The 23,086-nt window shown below is 41.5% G+C and overlaps 1 protein-coding gene across 1 annotated transcript; it reads left to right on the top strand.

The window, feature by feature from the left end:
• The first annotated feature begins 12,722 nt into the window (after positions 1-12,722).
• Positions 12,723-19,272, top strand: LOC124007968 (zinc finger protein OZF-like). The gene is made up of 2 exons (XM_046318874.1): positions 12,723-12,927; positions 17,619-19,272. Exons 1-2 carry the CDS (start codon positions 12,786-12,788, stop codon positions 18,830-18,832), a joined length of 1,356 nt encoding a protein of 451 aa, XP_046174830.1. The 5' UTR covers positions 12,723-12,785; the 3' UTR covers positions 18,833-19,272.
• The last annotated feature ends 3,814 nt before the right edge of the window (positions 19,273-23,086 follow it).

The following is a 23,086-nucleotide window of genomic DNA, read 5'->3' as shown; positions in this document are numbered from 1 at the left end:
TTCTAGGATATTTATTTTGATCAGGATATGTTTTACCTGCAGAATGCAATGTTTTCATTTGTTGGCTTTATGTAGGCTATTTTTTTACATATGTAACAGATGTGAAACGGCTAGCTTAGTTAGCGGTGCACGCTAAATAGCGTTTCAATCGTTGACGTCACTTGCTCTGAGACCTTGAAGTAGTAGTTCCCCTTGCTCTGCAAGGGCCGTGGCTTTTGTGGAGCGATGGGTAACGCTGCTTCGTGGGTGACTGTTGTTGATGTGTGCAGAGGGTCCCTGGTTCGCGCCCGGGTATGGGCGAGGGGACGGTCTAAAGTTATACTGTTACACATAGTTGGCAATGGCAATAAAAGTTACTTTTAGATTTGTATAATTTTAATTTAGATAGAAGGTAGATTAATCACAGACAATAATTTTGAGATACTATTATAAATTAAATTAAATTGTTCCACGAAAATGTGCAAATGAAAATCATAACTGGCACCCAGATTGGTAGAAATGGTCAGATAATTTCCAAATGGAAAATGTTGCCGACTGCTGCTGTAGTCTATTAGTCTATCTGGAGTCTATTAGTCTATCTATCTGTAGTCTATTAGTCTATTACTGAATACTTCAGGAGCAGAAATACAGAATTTAGTCCAGCAACGGAGGGGGGAGGTTCTTCTGGTCAGGTTATATTGATGACTGGCTCCCTCTAGTCAGGTTATATTGATTACTGGCTCCCTCTAGTCAGGTTATATTGATGACTGGCTCCCTCTAGTCAGGTTATATTGATGACTGGCTCCCTCTAGTCAGGTTATATTGATGACTGGCTCCCTTTAGTCAGGTTATATTGATGATTGGCTCCCTCTAGTCAGGTTATATTGATGACTGGCTCCCTCTCGTCAGGTTATATTGATGACTGGCTCCCTCTCGTCAGGTTATATTGATGATTGGCTCCCTCTAGTCAGCTTATATTGATGACTGGCTCCCTCTAGTCAGGTTATATTGATGACTGGCTCCCTCTAGTCAGGTTATATTGATGATTGGCTCACTCTAGTCAGGTTATATTTATGACTGGCTTCCTCTAGTCAGGTTATATTGATGACTGGCTCCCTCTAGAAAGAAAAGATGACTCATGATGTATTTTAGTTGGGGACAGCACTAGAACATGATTTTGGGGCTCCCGATTGGCGCAACGGACACCATCTCAGTGCTTGAGGCGCCACTACAGGCACCCTGGTTCAAATCCAGGCTGTATCACAACTGGCCGTGATTGGGGGTCCCATAGGGCGGCATACAATTGGCCCGCGGCGTCCAGGGTAGGCAGTCAATGTAAATAAGAATTTGTTCTTAACCGACTTGCGTAGTTAAATAAAGGTTACATTTATATAAATAAATAAGTGTTTCATGACAAACCATTTTTTACAAATCCGTCAAGGCACCAACTTTGAGAAGGGTTTAAAACAAAGGTTTCAAACCAATTCATGAATGTAATTGAATATAGGTATGTCTTGCCTTTAATGTAATGGCATGAAAAAAAATTGGCTGAATATTATACAATGACTTATCAACAGCTATAATAATTTGCCCCCACAGGAAATATTTACTGGCAATTATAGAATATACGATATAGCCTCAAAATCTGTTTTAAACTATACATTTGACCTCAGTCCTTTTATTCATAGTGTAGTGACTGTTAACTGTTACGCCAAGATGTTACGCCAAGATGTCTGAACTTCTTGATGAGGTCGCTAGGTGTTGGGTTACGGTTAAGTTCACCGTTAGAACCATTGGATTCCTTAAGATGCGTTTGGGAAACCGGGCCCAGATATCCAGTTTCCTCCTCTTCTTCCTCGTCCTTTTTGACATAACAGTCATCTCCCCCTCCTCCTCTTTCACTCCATAAACTGCATCCTCCTCTCCTTTTACCGTAGCATCCTCCTCCTCTTTTACTCTGAACGCATCTTCCTCTTCTTTCACAGTAACGGCCTCAACCTCTACTTCTTGTTTTACTGTGATATCCTCCTGTTCTTTAGAAGGAGAGTAGCTTAGTGACCGCATGGTCGGAGATGTTAGCTAGTTAGGCTAATGCTAACTTAACAAGACCGCTAGCTGACTAATAACAACAACACCGTAAATATGAAATAAAATCGGATAACTAACTAGACGATAGAAGTGGGTTTTAAACACAGTGATTAATAAACACGAGAGCGTCTAAAGAGCTTTATTGGTTCGTCTATTTTGTCTAGCAAGCTACCAAGGTGGCTGACTAACTGTTGCTGCTGTTGAAAGAAGCTTTCCGTCCACTAGATTATACGTCACACTAACAGCATTGCCTTAAATTCCCACATCTGCTGACTGGAGTGGGTAACGCAGATGAGTAAAATGTATATTTAATTTTCAGTGTAGGAAGCATGAGTTTTTACTCACCAGTGTAACAACACAGTGTGGTTAGACTTAGTAACTGAGTTGTAGTCACAATTTAGTTTCCTAACAAACAGTTATGTTTTTGCATCATTACATATTGATTAACTTATTTCCGGATATCTTCGAAACTACTAATGCGCTTTTTCTCTACAGTATATGGAGGATCTACAGAGTTTGTATGCTTGCTCGGTATCTAGCTCAAGTTTTCCAATGTTAGCCACACCTAGCTAGAGCCATACCTTTCCATGCACTGTGTGATTGTGTTATCTAGTGTGAACCCTTTAGCATGGTAGGCTCTGGTGACTTCTTGACATGGACACAAAACGAAAGAGATAATCATATAGTCAAGGCTTTGACAAGGTTATAAATAATGATTTAGAATTGGAATAATACTTGTGTCCTTCAAACTTTGCTTTCGTCAAAGAATCCTCCATTTGCATCAATTACAGCTTTGTAGACCTTTGGCATTCTAGTTGTCAACTTGAGATAATCTAAAGAGATTTCAACCCATGCTTCTTTTTAATTTTTAAATTTTTAATTTGACATCTTTTTCTCCCTAATTTCATGGTATCCAATTGTTTAGTAGCTACTGTCTTGTCTCATCGCTACAACTCCCATACGGGCTCGGGAGAGACGAAGGTTGAAAGTCATGCGTCCTCCGATACACAACCCAACCAAGCCACACTGCTTCTTAACACAGCGCCATCCAACCCGGAAGCTAGCCGCACCAATGTGTCGGAGGAAACACCGTGCACCTGGCAACCTTGGTTAGCGCGCACTGAGTCCGGCCCACCACAGGAGTCGCTGGTGCGCGATGAGCCTACTGGCATGACCTAGAGAGTTACAACCTACTGTAGCCTACTGGCATGACCTAGAGAGATACAACCTACTGTAACCTACTGGCATGACCTAGAGAGTTAAAACCTACTGTAACCTACTGGCATGATCTAGAGATACAACCTAGTGTAGCCTACTGGCATGTCCTAGAGAGCTAAAGTTTTAAAATTCCTGGATTTTAAATGAATATTTTCCAGTAATAATGATAATTTGTATCTTCCTATCCACATGTGGGATCCCTCTCCTTTGTCATCCACTTTACACCAATAACAGACAACTACTGTGGGACTCCCAATCATACAGCCTGGATACAGCCTGGATTCGAACCAGGGACTGTAGTGACACCTCTTGCACTGAGGTGCAGGGGCTTAGACTGCTGCATCCGTGTGTGTGTTAACTATTTAACTGTACTACAATGCTTTAAAGGCGACTACATTTTTAAATATTGGTTATCGGTATCGTTTTTTGGGGCATGGAAAATATTGGGTGTCGGTATTGGCCAAAAATGTAATATCGGTTTCAGGATAGTAGCTTGATGGCCTCGAATGTTCATTTTAGCGCCCCCAGACAAACCGCACACCCAGGCAAAGTGCAAGTCTCTGGGCTTTCAGCCTCAGGAGATGGAACTGGGTCTTGTAGGCCGGGCTTATCAAACTAATATTTGAAAAAATATATATATATATTAAATTCAAAATTCAATGAAATTTCGCTAAATTCACATACACTGCAAATAAATTCATTAAAAATCCTACAATGTGATTTTCTGGATTTTTCTTTCTCATTTTGTCTGTCATAGTTGAAGTGTAAGTCTCTGCTAGGTAAAGCCCCGCCTTATCTCAGCTCACTGGTCACAATAGTAGCACCCACTCGTAGCACGCGCTCCAGCAGGTATATCTCACTGGTCACCCCCAAAGCCAATTCCTCCTTTGGTCGTCTTTCCTTCCAGTTCGCTGCTGCCCATGACTGGAACGAATTGCAAAAAATCTCTGAAGCTGGAGACTCACATCTCCCTCACTAGCTTTAAGCATCAGCTGTCAGAGCAGCTTTCAGATCACTGCTCCTGTACATAGCCCATCTGTAAACAGCCCATCTATCTACCTACCTCATCCCCATACTGATATTTATTTATTTTGCTCCTTTGCACCCCAGTATCTCTCCCTGCACATTCATCTTCTGCCGATCTACCATTCCAGTGTTTAATTGCTATATTGTAATTACTTCGCCACCATGGCCTATTTATTTCCTTATCTTACCTCATTTGCACTCACTGTATATAGACTTTTTGTTTTATTTTGTTCTACTGTATTATTGACTGTATGTTTTGTTTATTCCATGTGTAACTCTGTGTTGTTGTATGTGTCGAATTGCTACGCTTTATCTTGGTCAGGTCGCAGTTGCAAATGAGAACTTGTTCTTAACTAGCCTACCTGGTTAAATAAAGGTTAAATAAAAAATAAAAAACATTTTTTTTGCAATGAGATTGGTAAAGTATAACTTGTTTGCAGTGCCTCTTTGTATGCAGTCTGTTGATTTACCAGAGCCTGGGGTTGCAGTTAGGTTTGTTTGCAGTCTGATGATTTACATTACATTACATTTAAGTCATTTAGCAGACGCTCTTATCCAGAGCGACTTACAAATTGGTGCATTCACCTTATTTACCAGGGACTGGGGATGCAGTCAGGTTTGTATGCAGTCTGATGATATACCAGGCCCTGGGGATGCAGTTAGGGTTGTATGCAGTCTGATGATATACCAGGCCCTGGGGATGCAGTTAGGGTTGTATGCAGTCTGATGATATACCAGGGCCTGGGGATGCAATTAGGTTTGTATGCAGTCTGATGACATACCAGGGCCTGAGGATGCACAGTTAGCTTTGTTTTCCTCTAGCTATTCTCCAGTTTGCTCCCAGCAGCTTTCATGGAACGTAGATCATTGTTAAACGAGGCTGCAGAGCGTTTGTTTGACTGAATGAATATGACAATGCCTTAAATGCAGCGTTAGATGTCAAGTATAAATTCTCATTCATTACAAATCTTCACTAATCAATCAACACATGCTTTCCTTTGTACGTATCAATATACTATTATTTAATGAAATGCATTTTAAAAATACCCCTTTTTGTCAAGAAATTAAATAAACATATCATATCAGTGTGGATGACGGATCACCACCTCAAGCTGAACTTCGGCAAGACGGAGCTGCTCTTCCTCCCGGGGAAGGACTGCCCGTTCCATGGTCTCGCCATCACGGTTGACAACTCCATTGTGTCCTCCTCCCAGAGCGCTAAGAACCTTGGCGTGATCCTGGACAACAAACTGTCGTTCTCAACTAACATCAAGGCGGTGGCCCGTTCCTGTAGGTTCATGCTCTACAACATCCGCAGAGTACGACCCTGCCTCACACAGGAAGCGGCGCAGGTCCTAATCCAGGCACTTGTCATCTCCCGTCTGGATTACTGCAACTCGCTGTTGGCTGGGCTCCCTGCCTGTGCCATTAAACCCCTACAACTCATCCAGAACGCCGCAGCCCGTCTAGTGTTCAACCTTCCCAAGTTCTCTCACGTCACCCCGCTCCTCCGCTCTCTCCACTGGCTTCCAGTTGAAGCTCGCATCCGCTACAAGACCATGGTGCTTGCCTACGGAGCTGTGAGGGGAACGGCACCTCAGTACCTCCAGGCTCTGATCAGGCCCTACACCCAAATAAGGGCACTGCGTTCATCCACCTCTGGCCTGCTCGCCTCCCTACCACTGAGGAAGTACAGTTCCCGCTCAGCTCAGTCAAAACTGTTCGCTGCTCTGGCTCCCCAATGGTGGAACAAACTCCCTCACGACACCAGGACAGCGGAGTCAATCACCACCTTCCGGAGACACCTGAAACCCCACCTCTTTAAGGAATACCTAGGATAGGATAAAGTAATCCTTCTCACCCCCTCCCCCCTTAAAATATTTAGATGCACTATTGTAAAGTGGTTGTTCCACTGGATGTCATAAGGTGAATGCACCAATTTGTAAGTCGCTCTGGATAAGAGCGTCTGCTAAATGACTTAAATGTTAAATGTTAAACATTTCCTTTTCCGCGTTACCCACTCCAGTCAGCTGATGACGATACTGCCAGTGTGACGTATAATCTAGTGGACGGGACGCTCCTTCAAAAACAACAGCAAATCAGACACCTCTGTAGCTTTCTAGCAAACATAGCTACAACATTTACGCTCTTCACACTGTTTTAGTGCATATTTGCCGATATGTTTTAGACATACTTCTGTTTTATAGCTATTTGCCTAATTTATTTTAATATTTACGTTGTTAGTCAGGCAGATGTCTTAAATTTGCATAGTCGCTCATGCTAACTAGATAGCTAGCTAACATCCCCGCCATGAGCTCACTAAAATTCTCTCCCCTCCTGTTAAAGAAGAGGGGGGTCTGCTGGACGTAGAAAGAAGCTCTGGGGCTGAACATTGTCGTGAAAGAGGAGAAGGAAGAGGAGGATGTCACAGTAAAACAACAAGTAGAGGGTGAGTGACTTGTGTCATGCTCAAAGTAGATGTCCTAACCGACTTGCTAAAACTAGTTTGATAACAAGAAATGTGTTGTTTTAATGACTCCTACCTAAGTGTATGTAAACTTCCGACTTCAACTGTACATTTACATGATGTATTGTTACACCGTGTAGGAGCAGTATAGACCTAGTCTGTTCATTATATACTGTACATCTACATGGTGTATTGTTACACCATGTAGGAGCAGTATAGACCTAGTCTGTTCATTATATACATCTACATGATGTATTGTTACACTGTGTAGCAGCAGTATAGACCTAGTCTGTTCATTATATACATCTACATGATGTATTGTTACACCGTGTAGCAGCAGTATAGACCTAGTCTGTTCATTTTATATACACTACCATTCAAACGTTTGGGGTCACTTAAAAATGTCCTTGTTTTTGAAAGAAAAGCACATTTTTTTTGTCCATTAAAATAACATAAAATTGATCCGAAATACATTATAGACATTGTTAATGTTGTAAATGACTATCGTAGCTGGAAAAACAGCAGACTTTTTAATGGAATATCGACAGTTGAAGTCGGAAGTTTACATACACTTAGGTTGTAGTCATTAAAACTATTTTTTTCAACCACTCCACAAATGTCTTGTTAACAAACTATAGTTTTGGCAAGTCGGTTAGGACTTGTGCATGACACAAGTCATTTTTCCAACAATTGTTTACAGGCAGATTATTTCACTTATATTTCACAGTATCACAATTCCAGTGGGTCAGAAGTTTACATACACTAAGTTGACTGTGCCTATAAACAGCTTGGAAAATTCCAGAAAGTTATGTCATGGCTTTAGAAGCTTCTGATTGTAGGTGTACCTGTGGATGTATTTCAAGGCCTACCTTCAAACTCAGTGCCTCTCTGCTTGACATCAAAGGAAATCAGTCTAGACTCAGAAAAACAAGTGTAGACCTCCAAATCTGGTTCATCCTTGGGAGCAGTTACCCAACGCCTGAAGGTACCACATTCATCTGTACAAACAATAGTATGCAAGTATAAACACCATGGGACCACGCAGCCATCATACCACTCTGGATGGAAATGTGTTCTGGCTCCTAGAGATGAACGTACTTTGGTGAGAAAAGATCAAATCAATCCCAGAACAACCGCAAAGCACCATGTGAAGATGCTGGAGGAAACGGGTACAAAAGTATCTATATCTACAGTAAAACAAGTCCTATATCGACATAACTTGAAAGGCCGCTCAGAAAGGAAGAAGCCACTGCTCCAAAACCGCCATAAAAAAAACAGACTACGGTTTGCAACTGCACATGGGGACAAAGATCAAACTTTTTGGAGAAATGTCCTCTGGTCTGATGAAAAATAATAGTTTGGCCATAATGACCATTGTTATGTTTGGACAAACAAAGGGGATATGAAGAACATCATCCTAACCTTGAAGCACGGGATGGCATCATCATGTTGTGTGAGTGCTTTGCTGCAGGAGGGACTGGTGCACTTCACAAAATAGATAGGACCATGAGGAAGGAAAATTATATGGATATATTGAAGCATCATCTCAAGACATCAGTCAGGAAGTTACAAGCTGGTTGCAAATGGGTCTTCCAAATGGACAATGACCCCAAGCATACTTCCATAAGATGAGGCAAAATGGCTTAAGGACAACAAAGTCAAGGTATTGGAGCGGCCATCACAAAGCACGGACCTCAATCCTATAGAAAATTTGTGGGCGAGTGCGAGCAAGGAGGCCTACAAAACCTGACTCAGTTTCACCAACTTTGTCAGGAGGAATGGGCCAGAATTCACCCAACTTATTGTGGTAAACTTGTGGAAGGCTACCTGACGCATTTGACCCAAGTTAAACAATTTAAAGAAAATGCTACCAAATACTAATTGAGTGTATGTAAACTTCTGACCCACTGGGAATGTGATGAAAGAAATACAAGCTGAAATAAATAATTCTCTCTACTATTATTCTGACATTTCACATTCTTAAAATAAAGTGGTGATCCTAACTGACCTAAGACAGGGAATTTTTACTAGAATTAAATGTTGGGGATTGTGAAATACTGAATTTAAATGTATTTGGCTAAGGTGTATGTAAACTTCCGACTTGAACTGTGTATCCACCTTCATGGTTCACTGGACCCTATGATCACTTGGCGTACAGAGGCCCATTATCAGCCACTATCACTCCTGTGTTCTAATGGCACGTTGATCATTTTAAGGCTAATCGATCAGTTGAAAACCCTTTTGCAATTATGTTAGCACAGCTGAAAACTGTTGTGCTGATTTAACAAAGTTTTTGTAAACAGTATGTGGGCCTTGTTCTTTATCAAAGCTTTTGTAAACAGTGTTTTTTCATGCAGCAATTCAACCATGAAGGCCTGATTCACACATTCTCTGAACAGTTGATGTTGAGATGTGTCTGTTACTTGAACTCTGTGATGCATTTATTTGGGCTGCAATCTGAGGTGCAGTTAACTCTAATGAATGTATCTTCTGCAGCAGAGGAAACTCTGGGTCTTCCTTTCCGGTGGCAATCCTTATGAGAGCCACCCATACCTTGTCACAACACAACGGATTGGCTCAAACGCATCAAGAAGGAAATAAATTCCACAAATTAACATTTAACAAGGCACACCTGTTAATTTAAATGAATTGCAGGTGACTACCTCATGAAGCTGGTTGAGATAATGCCAAGAGTGTGCAAAGCTGTCATCAAGGCAAAGGGTGACTGCTTTGAAGAGTCTCAAATATAAAATATATTTTGATTTGATTAACCCTTTTTTGGTTACTACATGATTCCATAGTTTTGATATATTCACTATTATTCTACAATTTAGAAATAAAGGAAAAACCCTTGAATGAGTAGGTGTGTCCAAACTTTTGACTGGTACTGTATGTAAATGTGATACTTCAGTTGTTGTTTTTGTTACATTTGAAAAATGTATAAAAACCTGTTTTTGCTTTGTCATTATGGGGTATTGTGATGTCATTATGGGGTATTGTGTGTAGATTGAGGGGAAAATATTGATTTAATCCATTTTAGAGTAACGGAACAAAATGTGGAAAAAGTGAAGGGGTCTGAATACTTTCCAAATGCACTGTGTATATATAGGGGCAGTACTTAGTGACATCACTTCCTGAAACAGGAGGAACAAACAGGTTCAAAATATCAACATGCAATGTATAAAATATATGACCAAGCTGGAAGTGTAAACGCCAGCCCAGCCACAATCCTAGAGGTTCACTGTTGATCAACCTCCTCCTTCACATTTGACTCTTGATGATCAACCTCCTCCTTCACATTTGACTCTTGATGATCAACCTCCTCCTTCACATCTGACTCCTGATGATCAACCTCCTCCTTCACATCTGACTCCAGTGATCAATCCAATGTCTTCTTTTTTGGGGAATCCCGATGGACGACGTCATCCAATAGGCCGTCATCATGACCACCGCCCACAAGTTAATTTTCATTCAGGTTTTCAATGGGAAGAGCATTAGCAAGAACTCCTGTCTGGTAAATTGTCTCATTTAATGGATTTACATTGGCAGGTGAACATGGAGAAACCTCAATTTTTTTTGTCAATCTCAAACTGCAGAAACACTGTTGGAATTCCTTATCAAAGTCAGTGGCCTGTGATGTTGGGACAAATGATTGTCCCTTATTATACAAGAGACCATATTCTACAGCACAACGGCAGAGTCATATCTTCAGTGTAAAACTAACAATGAATCCTTTTGGGAATGTTATGATGTCATAAAGTTATGGGCGGAGTTAGAAAGTTGGCTGTCAGAAGTACAATTATACAATGTAAAATTACTTTTAATCTGTCTGTCTGCATATTTCAAGACATGGCATTTGAGGGTGTAGTGAGATGCCCCAGAGTTGGATGATACTTTTCTCATCAATCATCTTAAAAATTATACTTAATTAAAACCTGGAAATCAACCAATCCTCTGTTGTCCTCTATTTTTGGAGTTATTACATTAAACCAATCAGATTTCAGAAGAATGCCAAAATCAGGTGTGAAGTAATATGGAGGACCAGCCCATTCCCTATGATGTAAACTACAACAGAAATAACTTCAAATGTATAACTTCATATTAAACCAATCGTTTTCAGTCATGACTTGAGTGATTAAAGTAAACTACAGTTTTGGAAATACATAACACCATCTAACTATATATCAAATAATGTTTTCTATATGCAGTTATCTTAGCCAGCCAGCCAACGTTAACTATTTAGCCAACTAGCTATTAGCCTAACCAACGTTGCCAACCAGCACGGTTATGGTCAGTGAGCTGGAGCCCAACTAAAACATAACTGCAGATCAAAAGAGAAGAGACATAGAATGATGGCAGTGAAAAAACATGGAAATTGGAATTCACATGAAAATTCACCTCACTGGTTAGGGAACAACCTGCAGAAGACAGTCAGCTACATTTTAAATGTAGGGGTCGTTAAACAAAGGAACACGAAACTTATGCCATTTGTTTGAGAGGAGGGAGGCTAATGGAGCCCAACTACCGGACTGCATAAAAGAGACAGAATGATGGACGAAATGAAGCTTTAGACGTCATTGATCACTGCTGATAAAAGTGACATACTGCTTTGAAGTATACTGCTTAGCGATTTCGGCGCAAGCCTCGTAGCTCCTATATTAAATGTAACACGCGTGCTACGGGTGAGTGTTGTTATAATAACATCAATATCGAAAAGTTGACAAAACAAAAAGGACTGTCAAAATATCAAATTAACCTAAATGGCTAATGTCAACTTTATACATTTCTATCCCAGGACCACTCAATTTTCAATTTCTCCATAAATCTGCTGTGGATTACCCAAAATCCCATACCACTATCACTGAGTGTATTACACTGAGTGTAATGCAAACACACGATCCGCGCAGCGGTCTAAGGCACTGCATCTCAGTGCTAGTGGCGTAACTACAGACCCTAGTTCAAATCAAGGCTGTGATTGGGAGTCCCATAGGGCAGGGCACAATTGGCCCTGCATCGTCTGGGTTAGGGTTTGGCCGGGGTAGGCCGTCAATGTAAATACGAATTTGTTCTTAACTGACTTGCCTAGATAAATAAGGGTTAAATATATTTTTTTTAAATGTAACTTCATTACACCGTTACACTGGCATACAAACTCAGTAGCACAAAGTTGATCCTCCATATGACGTGGAGAAATATGGCATTGTGGGTAGTTTGGAAGATTTCCCGAAATAAGTTAATAAATATGTCATAACACAAAACACATAACTGTTTGTACTTACAGGTAACCAGATCGTGCCTACAAATAGCTTACTACGTCTTTAACCACACTGTGTTGTTACACTGGTGAGTAAAAACGAATGATTCCTACCCTTTAACTTGTCTGAAAATTAAATAAACATTTTAGTCAACTGCGTTACCCACTCCAGTCAACAGAGGGCGGTCTGTGACTTTAAGGCGATGCCGCTAGTGTGACGTATAATCTAGTGGACGGAACGCTTCTTTCAACAGCAGCAACACGTAGTCAGAAACCTCGCTAGCTTGCGAGACAAAATAGCTGAATCAATACAGCTCTTTAGACGCTTTCGTGTATATTAGTCACTGTGTTTTAAACCCACTTCTGTCGTCTAGTTAGTTGTCCGATTTAATTTAATATTACGGTGTTGTTGTTATTATTCAGCTAGCGGGCTGGGTAAGTTAGCATTAGCCTAGCTAGCTAGCATTCTCGACCATGAGCTCACTAAGCTACTCTCCTCCTGATAAAGAAGAGGAGGTCTGCTGCACGGAGAAAGAAGCTCTCGTCAAAGAGGAGGAGGAAGAGGAGGCTGTTACAATACAAAAACAAGTAGAGGTTGAGGCTTTTACCGTGAAAGAAGAAGAGAAAGACGTTACAGTTAAAGAAGAGGAAGACTCGTTCAGAGTGAAAGAGGAGGAGGATGTTACAGTAAAAGAAGAGGAGGCAGAGAAAGAGGAGGATGCAGTTTTTGGAGTGAAAGAGGAGGAGGGGGAGATGACTGTCACATCCAAAAAGGAGGAGGAAGAAGAGGAGGAAACTGGATATCACGGGCCGGTTTCCCAGACGCATCTTAAGGCATCCAACTATGAAATTAGCCTTATGATGCCTTCGGGAAACCGGTCCCTGGTTAATACTAGTAAGTACTGTCTTAAATACAGACTGATAAATACAACTGATGTTTGGTGTTAATGGCGAAATCTGCAAATGTTACATCCATATTTGGTCTTTTAAATTATTTATATATAGCCATTGATTCTTGAAGAATATAACACATGCCTCATGAGCTTAGTTCAACTGTTTTACCCCATCAGAACCCCAAATAATGTTTTTTTTATTCCATGTCTAGAAACAATGTAAATCAACACTGTATAGCCTCAACGTGGTTAAAACTATAATGTTGATGTCATGGATGGCCAGTCCTTGCATCCATTGGTCTGTCTATGAATTTGAGAGTAGTTACATTTCTCCAGCCCCATCGTCTTTTACCGAAACAGTGGTGGAATTACAGCTTTGTTATTGTTTGAACTGCAAGTTGGTTGATTGATTTATGTGTGGCTTTTTTAAAGGGACAACCTGGGTTTTAAACGGAACAAAATGGCTGCCCAGAGACTTGGTTTGGTAAACAGCTGAGGGATGGGGGCTGAAGAAATGTAACGACTCTTGTGCCGAGTGGATGTCGAAAGACCGAGAGCTGGGCATTGTCATTCACAATTGATTTCATTAAGCCTTTGTTTACTTGCTGTTTGAGGTGAAGAAAAACGTACTTTGAGAAGCTCCACAACTCATTAGTGGTGGTGTGTTAAGACAATGAGAAATACTATCAGACATCCCCAAATGGGCACATTTATAGACCTACATTTGTGTGCAGGCCAGGTAGACTAGTCCTACTTCTGTATGCGTAATCAGTTGTGCGTCCCTACTCATTGACAGGAGTGTTTCAAATGAAAGACAATTAATAAATTGATGTAGTTGTAGTTGTAGTTATAAAGTTAAGCTTGTCATATTATGAACTTCAACTTAAATACTGGATCTTGCAGTCAAACAATTTTTTTGACTGAGGTTAGGTCACATCATAAATCTCACTATAATTGAGAATTTCAGTAAGCATTTTTCTATGGCTGGCCATGCTTTCCATCTGGCTACCCCGGTCAACTACCCTGCACCCTCCACAGCAACTCGCCAAAGCCCCCACCATTTCTCCTTCATCCAAATATCCAGATAGCAGATGTTATGAAAGAGCTGCAAAATCTGGACCCCTATAAATCAGCGGGCTCGACAATATGGACCCACTCTTTCTAAAATTATCTGCCAAAATTGTTGCAACCCCTGTTACTAGCCTGTTCAACCTCTTTCGTATCACCTGAGATTCCCAAAGATTGGAAAGCTGCTGCGATCATCCCCCTCTTCAAGGGGGAGACACTCTAGACCCACACTGCTACAGACCTATATCTATCCTACCCTGCCTTTCTAAGGTCTTTGAAAGCCAAGTTAACAAACAGATTACCGACCATTTCGAATCCCACCGTACCTTCTCCGCTATGCAATCTGGTTTCAGAGCTGGTCCTGGGTGCACCTCACTCATGCTCAAGGTCCTAAACGATATCATAACCGCCATCGATAAGAGACATTACTGTGCAGCCGTATTCATCGACCTGACCAAGGCTTTCAACTCTGTCAGTCACCACATTCTTATTGGCAGACTAAACAGCCTTGGTTTCTCAAATGACTGCCTCGCCTGTTTCACCAACTACTTCTCTGACAGAGTTCAATGTGTCAAATCGGAGGGCCTGTTGTCCGGACCTCTGGCAGTCTCTATGGGAGTGCCACAGGGCTCAATTTTCAGGCCGACTCTTCTCTCTATACATCAATGATGTCGCTCTTGCTGCTGGTGATTATTTGATCCACCTCTACGCAGACGACACCGTTCTGTATACATCTGGCCCTTCTTTGGACACTGTGTTAACCTGTCTGGAACCCGTGTGACGGTAGCGTCCCACCTCGCCAACAGCCAGTGAACTTGCAGGGCGCCAAATTCAAAACAACAGAAATCCCATAATTAAAATTCCTCAAACATACAACTATTATACACAATTTTAAAGATAAACTTCTTGTAAATCCAACCACAGTTGATGATCTTCATCTGGTGGCACTCCCAGGTATCCATGTTGGACAAATGTTTTTCTTTCGATATAATGTCCCCCTTTATGTCCAAAAACCTCTCAACATCCAGACAAAATGTTTTTTTTTTTACTTCAAATGGCTGCAGGGGCAGTATTATGTAGCTTGGATGAAAATGTGCTCATTGTAATATATGCATATTATTGTTAGTATTGGATAGAAAACACTCTAAAATTTCCAAAACTGTCAAAATATTGTCTGTAAGGATAATATAACTGATATTGCAGGCGAAACCCTGAGGAAAATCAAAACGGGAAGTTGCTTCTATTTTGAAAACTCCATGTTCCATAGCCTCCCATTGCTCCTTTTAAAGGGATATGAACCAGATTCCTTTTCCTATCGCTTCCTCAAGGTGTCAACAGTCTTCAGACATAGTTTCAGGCTTTTATTTTGAAAAATGAGCCAGAACGAGTTGTCAAGTTGTCACATGAGTTTTGCTCGCGCAAGAGTTTGGACAGCTATTGTTTTTCCCTCTCCAACTGTGAAAGACATTTCCGGTTGATATATTATTGATTATATATTTTAAAAACAACCTGATTGATTATAAAAAACATTTGACATGTTCCTGTGGACATTATGGAAACTATTTGGAATTTGTTTGCGTTGTCGTGACCGCTCTTTCCTGTAGATTTCTGAACATAACGCGACAAACAGAGGTATTTTGTATAAAAAAATTATCTTTATGGAACAAACTGAACATTTGTTGTGTAACTGGGAGTCTCGTGAGTGAAAACATCCGAAGATCATCAAAGGTAAACGATTCATTTGATTGCTTTTCTGATTTTCATGACTGAGCTACCTGATTTTTTTTTATTTGTTTATTTTTTAATTTTACCTTTATTTAACCAGGCAAGTCAGTTAAGAACACATTCTTATTTTCAATGACGGCCTGGGAACAGTGCCTGTTCAGGGGCAGAACGACAGATTTGTACCTTGTCAGCTCGGGGGTTTGAACTCGCAACCTTCCGGTTACTAGTCCAACACTAACCACTAGGCTACGCTGCCGCCTAGCACCCCCTGATGCTAAGTGTACTTAATGTTTTATCGTGCGATCAATAAACTTACACAAACGCTTGGATTGCTTTCACTGTAAAGCATAATTTGACACGACAGGTAGATTAACAAAAGGCTAAGCTGTGTTTTCCTATATTGCACTTGTGATTTCATGAATATAAATATTTATAATAATTTATAATAATAATAAAATATGCCATTCAGCGGTTGTTGACACTCATCCCGATAGGGAGATTGCAGCCATAACAAGTTAAAGTACAATAAAAGTTCGTAGAAACATGTCAAACGATGTTTAAATCAATAAATCAATCCTCAGGTTGTTTTTGTCATAAATAATCAATAATATTTCAACCGGACAAAAGGTTTGTCAATAGAAAAGGAGAAACAAGAAAGGCGTGCTCCCGATCACACGCTGGGCTCATGGCTGGAATTTTCCACTGTCCAGTCATTGAAAGTGCTGTATCTCCCTCATTTTCAGAGTAAAAGCCTGAAACAATGCCTAACGACTGGCCACATGTAGAAGAAGCCATAGAGATCGTGAACTGGGTCCTAAGTCTTTGTATGGTGGATAGGCATTCAATGGAAAAACAGCCTTACAAAATAATAGTACTTCCTGGAAGGATTTTCCTCAGGTTTCGCCTGCCATATCAGTTCTGTTATACTCACAGACATTATTTTAACAGTTTTGGAAACTTTAGAGTGTTTTCTATTATATGCATATCCTAGCTTCTTGGCCTGAGTAGCAAGTAGTTTAATTTGGGCATGCTTTTCATCCAAAATTCCAAATGCTGCCCCCTACCCTAGTGAAGTTAACTAACCTCCAGACGAGCTTCAATGCCATACAACTCCTTCCTTGGCCGCCAACTGCTTTTAAACTAAATGCATGCTCTTCAACCAGTCGCTGCCCGCACCTCCCCGCCGTCCAGCATCACTACTCTGGACGGTTCTGACTTAGAATATGTGGACAACTACAAATACCTAGGTGTCTGGTTAGACTGTCAACTCTCCTTCCAGACTCACATTAAGCATCTCCAATCCAAAATTAAATCTAGAATTGGCTTCCTATTTCACAACAAAGCATCCTTCATTCATGCTGCCAAACATACCCTCGTAAAACTGACCATCCTACCGATCCTCGATGATGTCATTTACAAAATAGCAGCTCACAGATTACTGCACCTGTACATAGCCCATCTGCCAATAGCCCATCCAACTACCTCATCCCCATACAGTATTTATTTATTTCTTGCTCCTTTGCACCCCAGTATCTATACTTGCACATTCATCTTCTGCACATCTATCATTCCAGTGTCTAATTGGTATATTGTAATTACTTTGCCACCATGGCCTATTTATTTCCTTACCTCCCTTATCTCACCTCATTTGCACACACTCTATATAGATTTTCTTCAACTTTATTGTTGACTGTATGTTTTGTTTATTCCATGTGTAACTCTGTGTTGTTGTATGTGTCAAACTTCTTTGCTTTATCTTGGCCAGGTCGCAATTGTAAATGAGAACTTGTTCTCAACTTGCCTACCTGGTTAAATAAAGGTGAACAAATAATAAATGAACAGTGGATTTCTGCTGTTGTGGGACTTTAAACCCGTCTGTCTGACTTTGTCGATCATACAGGAGAGAGACGGGACTATCTTGGATCCTCTGGGGAGCCTCAACAACCTCATGAAGCTGATGAGGCAAAGAAGAGTCTCTCTGGTTCAGAACACCTCAGTAAACAACAGCAGAGATCCACCGGAGAGAAACCTTACTGCTGCTCCGACTGTGGGAAACATTTCTCAAGATCAAATTCATTAAAAGTACACCTGAGAATTCACACTGGAGGGAAATCTCACTGGTGCTCTGACTGTGGGAAAAGATTTAACTCTACAGTAGACCTTAAAATACATCATAGAATTCACACAGGAGAGAAATCTTATGGCTGTGATCAATGTGGGAACAGTTTTTCTCAGCTAAAAACCCTGAAATCACACCAGAGAACACACACAGGAGAGAAATCTTATGGCTGTGATCAATGTGGGAAGAGTTTTACTGTGTCAAGCTCCTTGATAGTGCACCAGAGAACACACACAGGAGAGAAGCTTCACCATTGTTCATTTTGTGGCAAAAGCTTTTCAACATCACACACCTTGAAGGTGCACCAGAGAATGCACACAGGAGAGCGACCTTATAGCTGTAAACAATGTGGGAAGTGTTTTTTTACATCTAGCAATCTGACAAAACACCAGAGAACACACACAGGAGAGAAACCATTTAGCTGTAATCAATGTGGCAAGAGTTTTGTTCAATCTGGAGATCTGAAGATACACCAGAGACTACACACAGGAGAGAAACCTTATTGCTGTGATCAATGTGGGAAGAGTTTTAATCAGTCAAGCAGCCTGATAGTACACCAGAGAACACACACAGGAGAGAAACCTTACGGCTGTGATCAATGTGGGAAGAGCTTTAATCAGTCAAGCAGCCTGATAGTACACCAGAGAACACACACAGGAGAGAAACCATATAGCTGTACTCAATGTGGGAAGAGTTTTGTTACATCTGGCTGTCTGATTACACACCAGAGAACACACACAGGAGAGAAACCTTATGGCTGTGATCAATGTGGGAAGAGTTTTACTCAGTTAAACAGCCTGATTGTGCATCTGAGAACACACACAGGAGAGAAACCATATAGCTGTAGTCAATGTGGGAAGAAGTTTAATTGGCTCAACAGCCTGGTATCACACCAGAGAACACACACAGGAGAGAAACCTCATAGCTGTAATCAATGTGACAAGAGATTCTCAGATAAAAGATATCTGATTAAACATCAGAAAATACATAGATGAAGGAGTTGTTTCATGATGTCACTGTCACTGTTTTTAACATTGTTGTAGGATCATTTTAATGTTTGTTCAATTGATTTGAGATTTTCGTTGTAAAGGGTTTTAACACGGTTTCCCATGCTTGTTCAATGAACCATAAACAATTCATGAACATGCACCTGTGGAACCTGTGGAACCTTAAGACACTAACATCTTACAGACTGTAGGCAATTAAAGTCACAGTTATGAAAAGTTAGGACACTAAAGCGGCCTTTCTACTGACACCAAAAGAAAGATGCACAGAGTCCCTCACCATATGCATTAACGTGCCTTAAGCATGCTGCAAAGAGGCATGAGGACTGCAGATGGGACCAAGGCAATAAATTGCAATGTCCGTACTGTGAGACAGGGAGCAACAGGGAGACAAGACGGACAGCTGATCACCCTCGCAGTGGCAGTCCAGACTGTCCACAATAGGCTGAGAGAGGCTGGACTGAGGGCTTGTAGCCCTGTTGTAAGGCAGGTCATCACCAGACATCACCGGCAACAACGTCGCCTATGGGCACAAACCCACCGTCGCTGGACCAGACAGGACCAGCAAAAAGTGCTCTTCACTGACGAGTCGCAGTTTTGTCTCACTAGGGGTGATGGTCGGATTTCCGTTTATCGTCGAAGGAATGAGCATTTCACCGAGGCCTGTACTCTGGAGCGGGATTGATTTGGAGGTGGAGGGTCCGTCATGGTCTGGGGCGATGTGTCACAGCATCATTGGCCTGAGCTTGTTGTCATTGCAGGGAAGACATCCTGTGTGGTACTCTTCCTGCAGGCTCATCCTGCCATGACCCTCCAGCATGAGAATGTCACCAACCACACTGCTCGTTCTGTGTGATTTTCTGCAAAACAGGAATGTGTTCTTCCAAGGCCAGCGAAGAGCCCGAATCTCAATCCTTTGAGCACATCTGGGACCTGTTGGATTGGAGGGTGAGGGCTAGGGCCATTCCCCCCAGAAATGTCCGGGAACTTGCTGGTGCCTTGGTGAATGAGTGGGGTAACATCACACAGCAAGAACTAGCATGAGGAGGAGATGCACTGCAGTACTTAATGCAGCTGGTGGCCTTTTGATTTTGACCCTCCTTTGTTCAGGGACACATTATTAAATTTCTGTTAATCACATGTCTCTGGGACTTGTTCAGTTCGTCTCTCAGTTTTTGAATCTTGTTATGTTCATACACATGTTAAGTTTGCTGAAAGTAAACGCAGTTGACAGTGAGAGGACGTTTCTTTTTTTGCTGAGTTTATTTGTTGACTTAAGGGAGAAGGTGTTACGGGCTTTGGTTTTTCCATTTATGTTTTGAGGATGGACTTCAGCACGTATAGCTCATTAGCATGTAGGGTGAACTGATTGTCTCCTCCTTAGTATGTGTTACACCTGTGCTGGCTTGTCCATCTCGTTAATTGGAAGGCGTTTCACCTGAGCTGGCCCAGGTTCTATTTAAGAGTGGCTGGCCCAGGTGCTCCGGATGCTATTTAAGAGTGGCTGGCCCAGTGCTCCAGATGCTATTTAAGAGTGGCTGGCCCAGGCGCTCCAGATGCTATTTAAGAGTGGCTGGCCAAGTGCTCCCTGTTATAATTAAGATTGGCTGGCTAAGTGCTTCTGGTTATAATTAAGAGTGGCTGGCCAAGTGTTCCAGGTGATATTTAACAGTTGATGGCCCAGGTGCTCCAGATGCTATTTAAGAGTGTCTAGCCCAGTGCTTCAGGTGCTATTTTAGAATGTCTGTCCCAGATGCTCCAGGATCTATTTAAGAGTGGCTGGCCACGTGCTCCTGGTTATAATTAAGAGTGGCTGGCTAAGTGCTTCTGGTTATAATTAAGAGTGGCTGGCTAAGCGCTTCTGGTTATAATTAAGAGTGGCTGGCCAAGTGCTTCTGGTTATAATTAAGAGTGGCTGGCTAAGTGCTTCTGGTTATAATTAAGAGTGGCTGGCTAAGTGCTTCTGGTTATAATTAAGAGTGGCTGGCTAAGTGCTTCTGGTTATAATTAAGAGTGGCTGGCCAAGTGCTCCTGGTTATAATTAAGAGTGTCTGGCCCAGTGCATCACCCATAGAATCATATTGTTGATATTTTAATCAATGGCATATCCTTAGGATGCTCAATAGTCTTTCAATCTTCTGTTTTTTTATCCTCTTATGTTGTGTACTAAATATTTCTGTTTATTCTTGTTTGTTTTTTCCCTGTGAAGCCATTGTGTTGCATCCATGTCTGAAATGTACTATAGAAATAAAGCTTGATTTAAACATATTGCAAACCATATTAACCCAATGACCGACAATCAACAGATTCTTGCAAAACCAATTAACAAATATGTGCAAAAGCAACACATATCTTGGTCCATCTTAGTATGAAAAACTGTATAAAGTCAGTATATCTTCCACTATGTCAAAATAGTGCACAGGGTGTAAGTTTAGTATCACTTTTCAACCACCCATTAAATCACACTTTTCCAGCCTGCTGAAGGCATGGTGGAGTAGTAACACCACCCCCAGCTCTACCAGGGGCTTGAGGTGGTCTCCCACAGCTCTGCTTATATGTCATGTTCTGTGGCCTTGCCGTTACATTTCTTGACTGCCCCTGCAACACATTTAGTCATACTATATAAAACACTTAAAGTAATGTATATTGAAGCATCTATGGCCACAGTTACACCTGGCACTTAAATGTGACTTCTGTCATCTGATCACTCCAAGCTGCATTAGGTTCAGACCTACCGGGAATGGGCCTTTGACAGTCTGGATGCAGTCAGGCCACCAAATATGCACAAGCAATGTAATGAGGTGGGGGAAAAGTAAATTCTACACATTTGACCTTCATAATATCAAAGAACAAATGTGTCTGTCTGAGGGGAAATTAACTTTCATACAGCCAAAAGGGGTGACAAATTACACCAATATCAGTGGACAATTTGCACTAATGTAAATAAACATAGATGTTACGAATCCCTTTGGCCCTACAGTCTAGGGGGAATGGAAACCAGACCAGTAACATAACTCAAGCAAATCATAATAGTGAAAAACCACAGACAACTTAAATCTACCATCAAACACTCATGGGTTATTTTAAAAACACGTTAAAGGGGGGGGCGGGAAAAGGGGCTGAGCTGAACCCAAGGAAAGAAATAATAAAATATCCAAAAACACCCCTAAGCTAGACTAGCCTATTCCAATACAGTTAACTAACTAACCAATAATACAGTGGGTGGTCCGCCCAGTTCTAACTAGGGTATTTAGACAAAGGTTTTCCTACAGGTAATGTATGCCCATGGGTGACTTGTCTTGGTACCCCCTTTTCCCACCAACAAACATTAAGGAAGCACAACAATACATACTCACATAATTCCAGACAAATGTGACATGTAGGAACAAAAACCAAAAGAGAGCTCAATGCAAAGAGAGAGTGAGAGAGATTGAGCTGCAGAGAAAACTACTGACTGGGTTTTTAAACCAAGGGAAAGGGGATGTGATTGGGTAAGGGAAAAGGAGCAGGTGTCTTCTGATTGGCGACCCATGTGAATAGGGGAGAAGGAAAGAAAATACGCACAGGATACGAGTTGTCAGTGGCCGCGTTATTATGAGAATGGCTGTAACCGTTCAACCAAATCTCCTGGTGTTTGTGCTTCAACACCCTCAGTGGCTGTCGAGGCATATCAGTCCCCACCACGTCCGCGTGTGGCAATCTCTTCGGTACCTGCAAACAGACGAGGATATCAGTCTGTGATATCGCAAAGTGTTTCACCAGTGGGAGTCATCGGGTCAGTTGCTGGACTGACGCCATTAGTGTCATTGTAAGCGTTGACAGTCCCCCACAAAGCGGAAGGTGTATCATCGGAAGCAGAGTATACTATGGGCATCAATGTTTTTCTTGCTGAGACGGCCGCAGTGCTTGCGGAAGTGTCCGAAGAGAAGTTCATCTCAACTACCGTATTGCACGACTGGAGTTCCTCCAGATAGTTCCTACGGGTGGTATTCTGCTGCATTGCAGAGTCCACTTGAGCGCTTAGAGTACTGATTTTGGACACGTGAGTGTCACACTTGCTCCTTTCGGTCTCAAATTTATGTCATGGTTTGCAGATAGAGGTCTTGAGTACGGAGCGAGAGATTCAGTGATGAGATTTCCTCCGCTTGCTTAGAAATCAATATTTCCATCTTCATCACCTGAGTTCTCTCATCATTCATTTGGTCATCGACTTCAATGAGTTCTGCTGATTTGTCATCCAACTTT

The sequence above is a fragment of the Oncorhynchus gorbuscha genome, linkage group LG21 (assembly GCF_021184085.1).
Source record: "Oncorhynchus gorbuscha isolate QuinsamMale2020 ecotype Even-year linkage group LG21, OgorEven_v1.0, whole genome shotgun sequence".
NCBI lineage: Eukaryota > Metazoa > Chordata > Actinopteri > Salmoniformes > Salmonidae > Oncorhynchus > Oncorhynchus gorbuscha.
The sequence above is the reverse complement of the archived record's forward strand: the minus strand, read 5'-3'. Positions and strand labels throughout refer to the sequence as shown.

Coding starts and splice junctions, on each gene's coding strand:
- LOC124007968 (XM_046318874.1), top strand. CDS start 12,786: ATGACTGTCACATCCAAAAAGGAGGAGGAAGAAGAGGAGGAAACTGGA. Junction 12,928..17,618: donor CCGGTCCCTGGTTAATACTA/GTAAGTACTGTC, acceptor TCGATCATACAG/GAGAGAGACGGGACTATCTT.